The 13,820-nt window shown below is 39.7% G+C and overlaps 1 protein-coding gene across 1 annotated transcript; it reads right to left on the bottom strand.

Moving 5' to 3' along the window:
• Positions 1–410: 410 nt before the first annotated feature.
• Positions 411–13,363, bottom strand: numa1 (nuclear mitotic apparatus protein 1). Its single transcript, XM_047595042.1, is given in 27 exon segments — positions 411–620; positions 1,489–1,809; positions 1,934–2,035; positions 2,146–2,430; positions 2,545–2,681; positions 2,832–3,030; positions 3,164–3,269; positions 3,666–3,809; positions 4,127–4,317; positions 4,431–4,640; positions 4,838–6,921; positions 6,960–7,010; positions 7,013–7,045; positions 7,048–8,851; positions 8,970–9,083; positions 9,394–9,534; positions 9,627–9,744; positions 10,161–10,272; positions 10,521–10,660; positions 11,112–11,271; positions 11,365–11,458; positions 11,548–11,622; positions 11,957–12,045; positions 12,404–12,477; positions 12,654–12,739; positions 12,824–12,898; positions 13,213–13,363. Coding segments are annotated over 26 exon segments (6,933 nt in total). The 5' UTR covers positions 12,863–12,898; positions 13,213–13,363; the 3' UTR covers positions 411–596.
• Positions 13,364–13,820: the final 457 nt, after the last annotated feature.

Raw genomic sequence — 13,820 nt, 5'->3', positions numbered from 1 at the left:
TAAAGCAACCTGATGGTTTGTTCATAATTCAGTGGCGGTTCAACTGCAGATAGGTCTCCTAGTAGACACAAAGACTGGACGGTCTATACGGAATACTGCAGCATATAGTGTCGATAAAGTGTTGATGACATTTGCCCACTAGCTGGTGGTTTAGTGTTATGTCTGAGTGATGTATGTGCTTAACTAAAAGTGGCTGCAATGAACTAAACTCACTTTAATACACTTTTTCCACTTGAGAATCTCAAACTGCTGCATTTAAAGACATAGAGCATATAGGGCCAAGAGACCCTGCCTAGGTTAACAACCCAACCTTTACCATCAGTGTAGTGAGAATTTGATGTGTAGACACTTTTGTGGAATAGTAAACACTTAACTCTCCTGATGGCCCGACACAGGAGTCCAATGCACAATGTAATTTAAATCTTTTATTGACAGACATGTAAATAAAATACAGAATAAAACGATAAAAGATTAAGAATGATAGAGATAAAAATTAAGTTGTTTGTGTGCAGGAAGGATGAGGGACAGAACATCAAAAGGGGGAGAGAAGTAGCATCAAGTGTCGATGACAAGTCCAAACGGTCAAAAAAAATGCCTCAGATTTTCATCTTTCTGATCATCTGCGTGGGAGAAAAACATAAAATAAAATCAGATTAACCCAAAGCTCACATTTCAACAACATAACATGAGCACAATATTGATAAAGGTTGCAGTATTGTGTTGCTGGGGTTTAATGTGAGAGAAAATGAGGACACCCATAAAGTGAATATGTGTGATAAACACATGAGTCATTACACAATAATGTGAGACCCCTGAGCTAGTCTTTAATAAGTGCAGAAAAACCCTCGTAAATTTAATCACTTGATTATTAACAGTGACCTGTTCAGAACTCCATGGTTTTCTTCATTTATAGACACATGCTGCAGAAAACAATGTTCAAATTCTGCAGTTAATGAAATGTTATAACCAAACACATGTGTCAATTATTTCCATAGTTACATCAATAATAAGGAACACAAACTAAATTGTAGAATAGCCCTGCAATATAAACAAAGAGTTGGTTCAACACTAGGATCATGTTAATATACATACACACTTCCAACATTGTATTGATCTGCTACACTGATATGATCAATGTGAAAAGCGTTACACCAGTTGGGTGAAGCATGTGACTATAACCGCATTAATCTGTCACCAGTTAAAAGGTACCCTCTGAAGTTTTCATTACTGTCACAATCAGAAAGACTTGTGGTCAACAAGTCAAACCTTCTAAATCACATTGTAATTTATTTACTTTATTTTATTCAATATATTTACTTTTGCACTCCAATTAGGAAGATAAGGTCATTTTTATCATTAAACAATGAGCATAATGGTGACATGGGGACTATGTACTGTATATGATAACTCTAAAGGCTACAATAAAATGATATTAAATATTTGTAATGTGTCCTATAACACCCTGAGTGCTTTCGTCTGTAAGTTTACCTTGCGAGCACTTGCTGTCAGTCCAGGAGACTTTGCGGACCTGCTGGTGGCGTGAGGAGACTTCCTCAGTCCCTTAGCTGACACCTGTGGTGACTTAAAGTTGCTAGCTCTGCCAGCTCGTGCCACTGCAGCACGAGAACTTCCGGGAGGCTTGTTTTCCTGGCATTTGCGAGCACTTGTGTGAGCGGGAGATTTCTTTGTACTCTTGCCTGGAGATTTCCGGGAAGAACTGCGTAGCTTGTTCAGCCTTTTGTGCAGGAAGCTGTCCTTGTTGTTCGGGGTGTTTTCAATAGTGAATGTCATGGACTGTTTCTGTGCAGCCTGAGAATAACATAAGTCAAATTGTTAGAAAACTATTCCAAACATGCTCACTGAATCCATACAAACACAAACAACTATGCAGCAAAACCAACCAAGCAGTATATTTGAGATATAATATACTCACTGGACTGTGAGTAGGGTGAAGATGAGAGCTGGAGGACCTAGTGTTCACGTTCTTGTTTTTGGGAGTGAGTGGCCGAGGGAAGCAGCTGGCCTTGATCTTAGTCTTCAGACAGAAAGAGAAACATAATGTTAGACTGTATATTGAGTTCAGACAGGATCAAGCATTAACTAACAATGTCATCAATATTACTGTGTATATTACTGTAAACCAACCTCAGGTGAATATTGATGAACAGAGAGTGTGGATGTAGATCGTTTCATCCCTTTTGGGCTTCTCAGCTGAGAGGAGCTGCTGGTTTTGGATGATAGTTGGCCTGGCATCAAGGACAGACGGTGAGAACGAGAACCGGCTGCTTGTCCCAACATAAGGGAGTGACGGTGAGATACAAGGGAGTCTTGCAGCTGGCCTGGCATCATGGATGCCCGACGGACAGTGTCAGATGGGTCACCCGTGCGAAGTTCTTCATCTGTGAATGCTAATGCACCGCCACAACCGGTCTAAAGGTATCGATAAAGGAGGGATTTTAATAAACTAGTGTGAAAAAGACAGATACTGCAAGGCAGTGCAACCCTGAAACCATGTTTTAGAAGTGAAGTGAGCATTTCGTTTACCTCAGACTCCACAGGATAGCTGCTCTTTAGATGAGGAAGGCAGGCCCTGTTTCTGCTCTGGAGCTCAGCAATCCTCATCCAATCATCAGGAGCACCGTCAGGCTCGTTCTCTGCTCCCACACAGAATGTCCTGGTAGCTAAAGTCAAACAGGTGTAAACTTCCCCATAAGTGCATCATGGTACACAGAGAATTAAGTTTCATGACAAAAGTGTTTGAATGTAAATTGCATTCCGGTGCTGTATGCTGACATCATTTTCTCTTTCCCTTACTCCAGGTACTTGCTTACCCTGTGAATGGATTGTGCTGCGTCTCAACCCTGGTAGCCCAGCAAGCTGGTCGCTAGAAGAGCTGGACATCTTGGCAGGTGTGTCAAACAGCGCCACGGACACAGGTTGTGCAGAGTGGGCACTGGAGAGGTTTGGTTGGGAGCGAGCTGAAGCCAAACTATAGAAAGTCTCATCACCTTCATTGCAGCCTGGAGTTTTCTAGAAGTCAGAATAGTCAGAAATGATGAGTATTTGCGTGAACCATTGTAATTTTTAAGATGTGCACGCCTCAAGAGAGCATCATTGTGGACATGAAAAACATGCAACTACTGTGCAGGTGAGTTTCCTTCACCTTGGTCATAGTGATGTTTATAACTTGTGTGGTCCTGCGGCGTTTGACAGATGAAGTTGGATTTTTCCGGGCTGAATCAAGTTCCATATTATTCTCTGTAATGGTCCTGGGAGAATAAAGACAAAGTGGATTTCAAGTCAAAATCCACCTTTCAAGAATCTGAGTGTGTACATACAGGTGTAAATATTTGCATTTGTGAATGGATTTTGACAATAAAAGTGGATAAGAAGGGACAAATGTGTCAGAATCATGAACAGTTACTTGTGATACAGTATATATAATAGATGCAGGTGAATCAAAACATTTCAGCCGTTGCACTGACTTGAATCATATAAACATGTGAGGGCAATAAGGGATAAGTTACTGTTTCAAATTCAAAGACATGCAAAAAAAATTAAAAACCTGTAGGATGACACAAATAATTTCATCACTTTTAAAGTGACAAGAGACCAAAATGGGTGCTTATACAGTATCAAACACCATTATTGTTACAAGTACATACCTGTTGGTCTGTCTGCTGTTTATCGGTGTAAAATACAAAGTCTCCAGTGATTCTGCCTGTAGACCCCGGCGTTTGGCTGCCAAGCGTTCTGAACTGCGTGTGGTGTGAAGTGGTGTGCTTGATTCATCAGGTGCTGAAAGTTTCCTGCCAGAGTAAAATAATGCATTTTGGTTTGTGATTTTCTGAAGCACTCCTGTAATTACACTACTACAACAATATAACCAAATACAGCCCATCCAGACACTGAGTGTGGTCTGAGCCATCAGATCTCATTTTGTCTTGAAGTGCATTTCATACTCACTTGTGATCAGATCACTTAAGATATTAATTCCTGCCAATATGCTCAATTATCACGGTTTGTACAAGATATTTTATCACCCTCTTTATAATCCCCAGCTGTGGAGTGAGGCCATAAATACTGCCCTCATAATCACATCACATCACCAGATCTCAACCGTTACCTTGTGCTGTTCAGAGAATCTTCCAGAGAACTTTGGTCCAGGCTGTCAGAGCTCATGGTCCTCTTCACTGAGGCTTTAGTGTAAATACTTGAACGTGTGTTGGGAACCTCAAAGTAACAAGACCCCGAGGTGCTTCCTCCATTGCCATAAATCTTATTCTGCACACGCAGGCTTTTGTCAGCACAAGCCAGCTAAACATAGGACAGAATAGGGTTAAACAAACAAAAAATAAATAAATAGACGTACTTCATTTTCTTTTAAATTAACTAAATAGACAGTCCATGCTACAAAATACAATACCAACCTGTGCCTCCAAACTGGCAACTCTGTTTGAAAGTTTCTTCTCATTGGCTTGGACCTTGTCCAGATCAAATTGGAGTATCTTTTTGTCCCTATTAATGTCCCTTACTTCACGCTCTTTAGCCTCTAAGAATCGCTTGAGTTCATCCACCTCCTCTTGGCTTTTCTGGAGAAGCTCCTTCTTGGTGTTGTAATGACTAGCAGCCTTCTCCATCTGTGATATTGTGATAATATAACACATTTCTCTACATTAACTTCAGAGTAAAAATTTGATACCAATCAGCTATGAACACACATGAATTGTGATACAACAGGAAAACTACTCACTTATTGGCCATTACATTACTCATTACTAAGGAGAAAGGACATGAGCTGAGTGTGAAATTTAATTGCTATTGTGGTCACACCAACCTGAATCTTGTAGTGTTCTGCAGCCTCTGACTTGGCTGAAAGCCGCTCCTGGAGGTCTCTGTTGAGTAGCTCAATTTCCTTGGATTTCTCCATTTCTTTCAACAGTTTATCATTCTCCATTTTCAATATTTCCAGCTTCCGCTGCAGCATAGTTTCTAGTTTACAAGATGCTTTGTTCCCTTTCTCTAAGGCCTGATGTGCCTTGGCAAGTTGTTCCTTCTCAAAGACAATGGTTTCAACTTGTTTCTCCAGTGTCAGTTTATTTATCTTCAACTCGTACAAAGCCTCTTTGAGCCTGATGTTTTCAGCTTTTGTCTCTTTGTGTTGGTTAAGGTCTGCATTTACTGACTCGAGTTGCTGCTGGAGGAGGTGCATCTGTTGACCAGACTCCTCTTGTATTTCATGTAACTTCTGCTTTTTAGCCACAAGTTCAAGAGAAATGGCCTCGATTTCCAACTTAAGATTCTGGATTTGAAGTTGAAGGACCTCTGTTTGTTTTGCTCCTGCGTCCTTTATCTCGGCCAGATTTTGTTCCCTGGCTTCAGCTTCCTCCTTTGCTTTTTGTAGAAAGTTAGCTTGCGCAATGACTTCTTCTCTCAGAGTGTTGAGATTTTGGTCTCTATCAGCCAAGAGTGTCTTGGCATCCACCAACTCTGTCTGGAGGGTCTGAAGCTTGTCTTCAGCTTTGAGAAGGAGGCTTTCTTTCTCACTCTGAGATTCTTTAAGATTTTTAATCTCTTCTTCCCGAGAGTTGACCTGATTCTGTAGAATCTCCACTTGTTGGACTTTCTCCTGCAAGATTTGGAGTACCTCCCTTTGTTGAGCATTTTCTTGCCATTGCTGTGACAACATGTATTCCTTGGATTGTATATCCTCACCGGCCTTCTTCAGTGAGGAATCAAGAGACTCCACTTGTTTCTTTAAACTTTGGATCTCTTGATGTAGCATGCCTGACTGCTCTATGTTGTCAGTCTTTAGCAGAGCCACCTGTTCTTCTTTAGTTTGGATCTCATTTTTCATTGTCCTTACTTCTTCCTTAGAAGCAGATAGTTGTTGCTGCAGAAGCTCCTTCTGTTGAGCACTTTCCTGCTCCTGCCTGTTAAGCAAAGCAAGGTGAGTCTGAACATTTTCCTCAGCTGTTTTGAGAGCGTCAGCCATATGATCTAGTTGGCTTTTCAGACTTTTGATCTCTTGCTGTAGCATGTCAGTGTGTGTGGAGCTCTCCCTTTTTAGACTGGCCAGTTGTTCCTCTTTGGCCTGGATCTCATCCCTAAGCTTTCCCCTCTCTTCTTCAGACATTATCTTCATGTTTTGAAGGGTTTCCTTTTCCTGAGAAATTTCACTCTCCCTTTGAGCCAGCAGGTTTTCTTTGGCCTGAACCTGCTCTGTTGCAGTCTTCAGTGATTTATTCAAATGCTGTACTTGATCTCTGAGAGTTTGGATCTCATCCTGCAGGACCTCAGTCTCCTTGCAACTGTCAACTTTCAACATATCTACCTCATCCTGTTTAGCCTGGATCTGCAGCATCAGCTGATTCACCTCCTTCTCAAGAACTTCACTGTGATCTCTAAGTTCTTCAATCTGTAAATTGCTTTCTTGCTTGTGTTTAGCCATCAGATCTTCTTTGGCTTGACACTGCTCCTTGGATGTCTCAAGAGAACTGTCCATACTTTTTATTTGTTGGTTCAGCCCATCAATCTCTTGCTGTAGCTGTGCAACGTGTGTGGACATCTCAGTCTTGAGCTGAACAAGCTGTTCCTCCTTAGTATGAATCTCCTTATTTAGCCTCTTCACCTCAGCTTCAGATGCTACCTTGCATCGAGTGCCTTATATCTGATGCTCTGGTGTTGTTCTGCCAACAGATTCTTGGACTGCAAATTCTCCTCTGCGACTAGGAGGAACCAGGCTCCACCTGTTTATTTAATTCTTTTCTCTTGGTGTATTCTCCTGTCGAATTGATTTTAACAGTTCACTGTTCTCTTTGTCTGGATCCTCTTCATGCTCCTTATATCTCTTCAGATGCAGATGTGTGCTGCAGAAGTCTTCTGTAGCACTCTGCTGCTGTTGTAGCAAGGTGAGTAGAACTTTCCTCAGCTTTAAGATCAGCAGATTATTGTTTAACTTATCTCTTGCTGTAGCATGTCAGTGTGTGTGGAGCTCTCCCTTTTTAGACGGCCAGTTGTTCCTCTTTGGCCTGGATCTCATCCTAAGCTTTCCCCTCTCTTCTTCAGACATTATCTTCATGTCTTTGAAGGTTTCCTTTTCCTGAGAAATTTCACTCTCCCTTTGAGCCAGCAGGTTTTCTTTGGCCTGAACCTGCTCTGTTGCAGTCTTCAGTGATTTATTCAAATGCTGTACTTGATCTCTGAGAGTTTGAATCTCATTCTGCAGGACCTCAGACTCCTTGCAACTGTCAACTTTCAACATATCTACCTCATCCTGTTTAGCCTGGATCTGCAGCATCAGCTGATTCACCTCCTTCTCAAGAACTTCACTGTGATTTCTAAGTTCTTCAATCTGTAAATTGCTTTCCTGCTCATGCTTAGCTATCATATCTTCTTTGGCTTGACATTGCTCCTTGGCTGTCTCAAGAGAAGTGTCCATACTTTTTATTTGTTGGTTCAGCCCATCAATCTCTTGCTGTAGCTGTGCAACGTGTGTGGACATCTCAGTCTTGAGCTGAACAAGCTGTTCCTCCTTAGTATGAATCTCCTTATTTAGCCTCTTCACCTCAGCTTCAGATGCTACCATTTGCATCCGGAGTGCCTCTATATGCTGAGTGCTCTGCAGATGTTGTTCTGCCAACAGAATTTCCTTGGACTGCAAATTCTCCTCTGCAGACTTCAGTGAGGAACCCAGGCCCTCCACCTGTTTATTTAATTCTTTTATCTCTTGGTGTAGCATTTCCTCCTGTTCTGAACTTTGATTTTTCAACAAGTTCAACTGTTTCTCTTTTGTCTGGATCTCCTCCTTCATGCTCCTTATCATCTCTTCAGATGCAGATAGTTGTTGCTGCAGAAGGTCTTTCTGGTAAGCACTATCCTGCTGCTGTTGTGTAAGCATAGCCTGTTGAGTAAGAACTTGTTCCTCAGCCTTTCCAAGAGAATCAGTCAGACTTTCCACTTGGCTGTTTAAATCGTTAATCTCTTGCCCCAGAGATTCAGACTGTTGGGAGGTGGTGTTCTTTAGCATAAGAAGCTGCTCATTTTTTACCTGTATTTCTGCATTTAGTTTCTGTACTTCCGCTTCATGGGTTGAAATCTCTTGTTGAAATACCTCCCTTTGTTGGATAGTCTCTTGTTGAGTTTTAGCTAGGAGGTCCTGCTTAATTTGAATTTCCTGCCTAGCCTGCTTGAGAGATGTGCCAAGGTCTTCCACATGGGCAGTTATGTTCTGGATTTTATTCTGAAGAATTTCTTGCTCATTTGATTTCTCCAGAAGTAACTTGGCAAGCTCTTCGTCTTTGGCTTGAATTTGATCTTTGCCTTTTTTAGTTTCATCTGTAAGAAGGTCAACTTCTTCTTTGAGGCCATTAATTTGTTGCTCTTTCTCGGTTAACAGAGAAGTAGCAACAGATAATCTTATCTCAAGATCTTTCACACTTTCTTCAGTCTGATGTAGAAGGTCTTCCTTCGATTTCTTTATTTCCTTCAGTTTTTCAATTTCTTGTTCACAAGCAGCAATATGTTGCTGTAGTTTGATAATTTCCTCAGTTTTCTGCTGCTCAGCTATCTGAAGCTTAAGTTTAAGCTCCTGGATTTCCTGCTGTAAAATGACTCTCTGTTCAGCTAGCTCCTTTTGCAACTTCTCCAAAAGCTCATCCCTGACTTGAATCATTTCGTCAGCTTGGCGCTTCTGTTGCTCCAGGAGATCTTTATGTTGGGAAATTTCATGTTGATATTCAGTCAGCTGCTGAGTTTTTGCTTGAATTTCCGCCTCTGCCTTTTTCAGGAAACATAATGTGCTCTCCAATTCATCCTTCAAACCACTGATTTCATTTTCCAACATTTCTCTCTAAAAATTTAAAAAGATATTTTTCTCATTAACCATCAGAAAATAAATACAGAAAAAAATGCAGCTTAAAACAGATTATGAATCGGACATCTTTTTATGCATGGAATTTACACTTCACCTCCATCACAGGCCCCATATTCTCTCCTGCTTCTTCCATAGCAGTTTTTTTAATTTCATCCTCCAAACAGGAAATTTTTCCTTGCAGGATCTGAATTTGTTCAGCCAGGATGTCCTGAGGAAAAATAGGCATTGTACATTGAACTAACCAAAACTGCGATCATCTACGAGAGAAGTACTACGATTATTTCCAATTAGATTTTCTGTCTAATTGGACAATAGACATTGGGCTTTCTACTCCCTTCATCTTTCTACCCCCAAAGTACACTAGGATCTATCAGACCAAAGGTTAAGGGGTGTTTGAGAAAAAAGAACGATGTTTTATTTACATGGCCAAACATGAAAATGTAACATTATTGTTAATAACCATATAGTTAAATCACAAACAGTCATCTCAAAATTGCTGTTGTGAATCTACAGTCTACCTTCTGAGCAGTTGCTTGGTTGAGCTGTGCCTGTAGGTGGCTTTCTTTGCTTATCCACTCCTCCTGAGCAGATGCTTGGGTTTCAGTCAGTCTGCCAACTTCTGCCTCAAAAATGGCCAACTGTGAACATACTGCTCTCATCTGAAATAAATAAATAATTCAAAGATTTTGCAATCTTTACAAAAATTACAGTTTTGGTCTTAAAATCGTCAAATTTTGAGACATGTCATTACCCGAGACGAAAGTGTGCCATTTTCTTCTGCCAGCTCATCCACTTGACGCTCTAGAACTGAAGTGGTACTCTTCAGATCCTTATTTTGCTTTAACATCTCATTAAGACGCATTTGTAACCTAATGGGAAAAAAAGTGTAACTAAATTTCCAATTTCCACTTATGCACAACACTTTCTATGTATGGAATATGGCCTTGATTCTCCTTGAATAAAAAAAATAAATAATAATTAAAATGTGTCATGCTATATTTCATACAGTAGCTTCCTTTGCCATTGCTGCATGACCACAACCTTGATAAAGCTCAAAAAAGTAACATGAACAGTCCACTAGATCAATTTGTTCCCTTTTAATTTTAAGTTGACAAGGACTTTAACCTTTAGAGGTAAACATACGGCAATAAATGATCAGCCACATCTGGTAATGCTTAAGAATTGGTCCAGGAACGGATTAATAAATGGAGCATAGTGAGTTTTACTATTAATAAAAAAGAAATCTCTCAAAAGATACATTTAGCTCTATTTTTCGTATATGTACCTCTCATTCTTGGTCTCAAGCTCATTAATTTGCTGTCTGATAGCTTGCTCCTGATCTCCTCGCTCTTCTTTCAGCTTATCCAGTCGGTATTGCAACTGGTTAATATGAGACTCTGAAAATTAAAAAAAAAAATTGCATGTATAGCAAAACATAACTTGAAGAAAAAGATGAAAACAAAAACAAAGATGAAAAGGCAAACAACATTGTCATACATCTGTTAAACTACAGTCGGCAAATTCAGCAGCTCCAAGCCTACTTGATATTAGCTGTGAAACAGACACCGAAAACACAAAAAGTACCATCCACTGTTCTTATTGACCTAAATATTTTTTTTCCAGCACACAAATTTAAATATCTTACCCCTCTGTGCAATGAGTGTGACTTTGGTGGCCAACTCCCTCTCTAGGTCATCCCTGTAGTCTCTCTCCTTGATCATCTGTCGTTGCATTTTCCTTATCTGAAATTTGGGTGTGTTCATAATATCCTCCAGAGGAGATTTACTATGAGAATAAAAACAGAACAAGCAAGAAAATTCTAATCACAAAGGATTATGGATTAGGAAAAATAGGTGTTCATATATAGTCCAATTACAAGTTTTGATTAAACACTCATTCACTTATTCTCTCAAGTGGGAGGTCTTTCTGTGGAAACATGAATCCATTTAAGAAAAAAAAAGTGCTAATCCTCTGTGATTCTCTGCAAATATTATAAACACAGTTATCATCTAGGAAAGAGCAAGCAGTTACAGAAACATCAAAATAGTAAAATCTATGTTTAAGTATATGATCTGTGTGGTATTTTGTGGTAAAACTTTAAATATTTGTTTTGGGGACATGTATTGGGGAATACCAAGTCACCTTTGATTGACAGGTTGAAAAGATCAAATGACATCAAATTACTAACGCTTAATATTGTTTTTTTTTTTTTTTTTTTTTTAATCCAGACAGATACCTGACTGAAGAAGAAGCCACAGTCTGCATGTCCACAAAAGCAATTTTCTGTGTGCGGCGGAAGACAGGAGAATCATCATCTGAGAAGGAGGACATCGACGACAGATTGGACGTAGAGGTAGTTGCTGATCGCTCAAATATGTCGCGGGAGACCGGCAAATCTGAGAAAACATTTAACAATTTGCATGTAAAATCTGAACTAGAAAACTGGTATGTGCATGCGTGATTGCATATTTAGCAAATTTGTGACTTACATCTTCTTGTCAAGTAGGCAACAAGTCCATTGCTCAGATAAACACAGCCCTCACTCTCCATCACATAGGAACTAGTGAGGTTTGCCAGTTCTCGCTAACAGTGAGAAAACATTGACAAAAGATTAAATGGTCGCACAAAACATGATGAATGAAATTAAAGGCACAGCAGTGGAAAGTAGTTACCTCCACCTCGCAATCCAACATGTTAAGTGTGCAGCGGTCATTCATCATGTCATGGTACACCAACAGCAAAAGCACCTGGTGATAACACAAAAATTATTCAGAATATACCTCTGTTGAGTACAGACTTATTATTATTTCGTGAAAATAATGACTGTGCAATAAGCTTTTTCCTTTTCCCCAAACAGAAGTGCAATATCATACAGTCCTGTTTACATTCTAATTTGTATATAGTGTCCTTTTTAGTTTGTTTGTTGTACATGCTTTGTCTAGTTTAGTTATTTATTGAATATTTATCTTTTGCACTGATGGGAGAGCTGTACCTCAATTTCGTTGTGTAATGTATATTGTTATATGCTACCGTGCAATGACAATAAAGACTCTAATCTAATATAATTTCTTAGACTTTTACCTTTGCAATTTCTACTGTTAGGTCGATGCCGTGTCTTATGTTGTCCCAGGATAAAGAAGTGCCTTTAGCTGCACTAAATCTGCAATCCCCTAATAAACAAGACGAAAAGACAAGTTACTTCTGAAAAAAATAGCAAGACATAAAAAGAAAGCATGGCACTTAGCATGTTTTATTCATTTATTATTTTATCTTTCTTTTTACGTGTGGTTTTTAAGAATGTTTCTAAGCTACTGTGGCAAGTCATTTCACTTGTGGACCATTAAAGTTTGCCTAAGTCCAAGTCTAAGTTTTCAGCGTATCATTACAGGTACTCTGAGACCACACCCAAGATTACTGCAGGAAAGGAGAAGCACTGTGACTCGGTCTTATTGAAACCAGAACACTTCACAGTATAAGGCTTACACTAAAACCACACACAAAACACGTCAAGACAATTTTAAAACTCACTTTCCACAAAATCCGAAATGAGTCTGAAACGATCTTCAACAGACTCAGCAAGATAGGAGTTGGGTTCCTTTTTCCTGAGATGACACAAATAAAACAAAACTGAGATTTACTACAGTGAGTTAATATGTCTATATTTCCAAGAACCCATCAGCAGGGTTAGAAGCATGTTTAAAATATAGTCCACCAATCACTGGCCTTCCATTGTTTACATAACGTTAAGCCAACCACTTCATCACATGCTCATACTTACAGCATATCAACAAGCCTCAGTAAGACTGCCCCATCTTGCAAATCCTCGATACTGATTTTTCTGTCGGACAGTTTCATACTGTTGACCTAGTATAGTACAGGGGGAAAGACATCAGTAAAACTGAAAATTCACAGGAATAAACTGTACAACTAATGTTAATATTAACTTACCCAGCTAAGGAGAGCCTTAACACCCAAGTTAGTCGTCATCTTGGCTGACCCTTTTCCTCAAAAAGGGATTTCAGCCTGGACGAATGAAAACACAGCTAAATGAACGCGTGTGCAGCTAAGTTAGCGTAGGCAAGCTAACGAATGAGCACAAACCAACTTGTTTTCAATATTCACAACTGCCACATTAAAGTTGACGACCAATATTTCTCACACTTTACCTATATTGTCTACATTTGTTTTGAAACGGGTAAGTTGACAACCATGTCAACTCACGTTCGTTAACTTACATTAGACTGTTGCGTTAAACTGAACTCTTACTGCAAATCTGAAGAATCATTGATTCTAAAAAGCCAACGGATATCATATGCTGCATCCAAGCAGCGACTCACCTTAAAAGCCAACTACGTGGAGTATACCACTCTGGAAGGTATTTACTTATTCTCTCAGGAAAAGTGCTGCGTCTCTGCCGTCTTTCATGGAGCCTCTATGAAGAAATCAAACAGACATACGAAAGCAAACAAAATTCAAAAGAGTCGACGGGGATTGAATCAGCCAACCCGTTTTCACGTACCGACGCGTCTGAAAATATGCGAATATGATTGGTTTAAAGACCGGAAGTTGACCGGGTAACGCGCTGGCTTTCTACGCCGGGTCGCTTAGTTTTTAAGATAGGCGGATATTAGACTTTTAATGCAGTTACAAGTTAACGTACTCAGTATTCGCAATGTCCAGTTTTGTTTTGTTAATTATATTTTATACCACGTGGTCTACACCAGGCATATCGCAGCGGACCATATTGTATTAAATATCAGTGTTGACCGCCGGCGTTGTTAAACCAGATAAAAGTTTCGGTGTACGGTGCAATTAATTAAACTGTACAAGAGTTTCTAGCAAGCGAGGAACACGTATTTGAGCCGTTTAATGAACTAATGACAGATTAGCTGCAGCATATATATATGCTAATGAAATATGCTAATGAAATATATATATGTATAAA

The sequence above is a fragment of the Mugil cephalus genome, chromosome 9, assembly GCF_022458985.1.
Source record: "Mugil cephalus isolate CIBA_MC_2020 chromosome 9, CIBA_Mcephalus_1.1, whole genome shotgun sequence".
NCBI lineage: Eukaryota > Metazoa > Chordata > Actinopteri > Mugiliformes > Mugilidae > Mugil > Mugil cephalus.
This window is presented reverse-complemented; position numbering and strand designations above follow the sequence as displayed.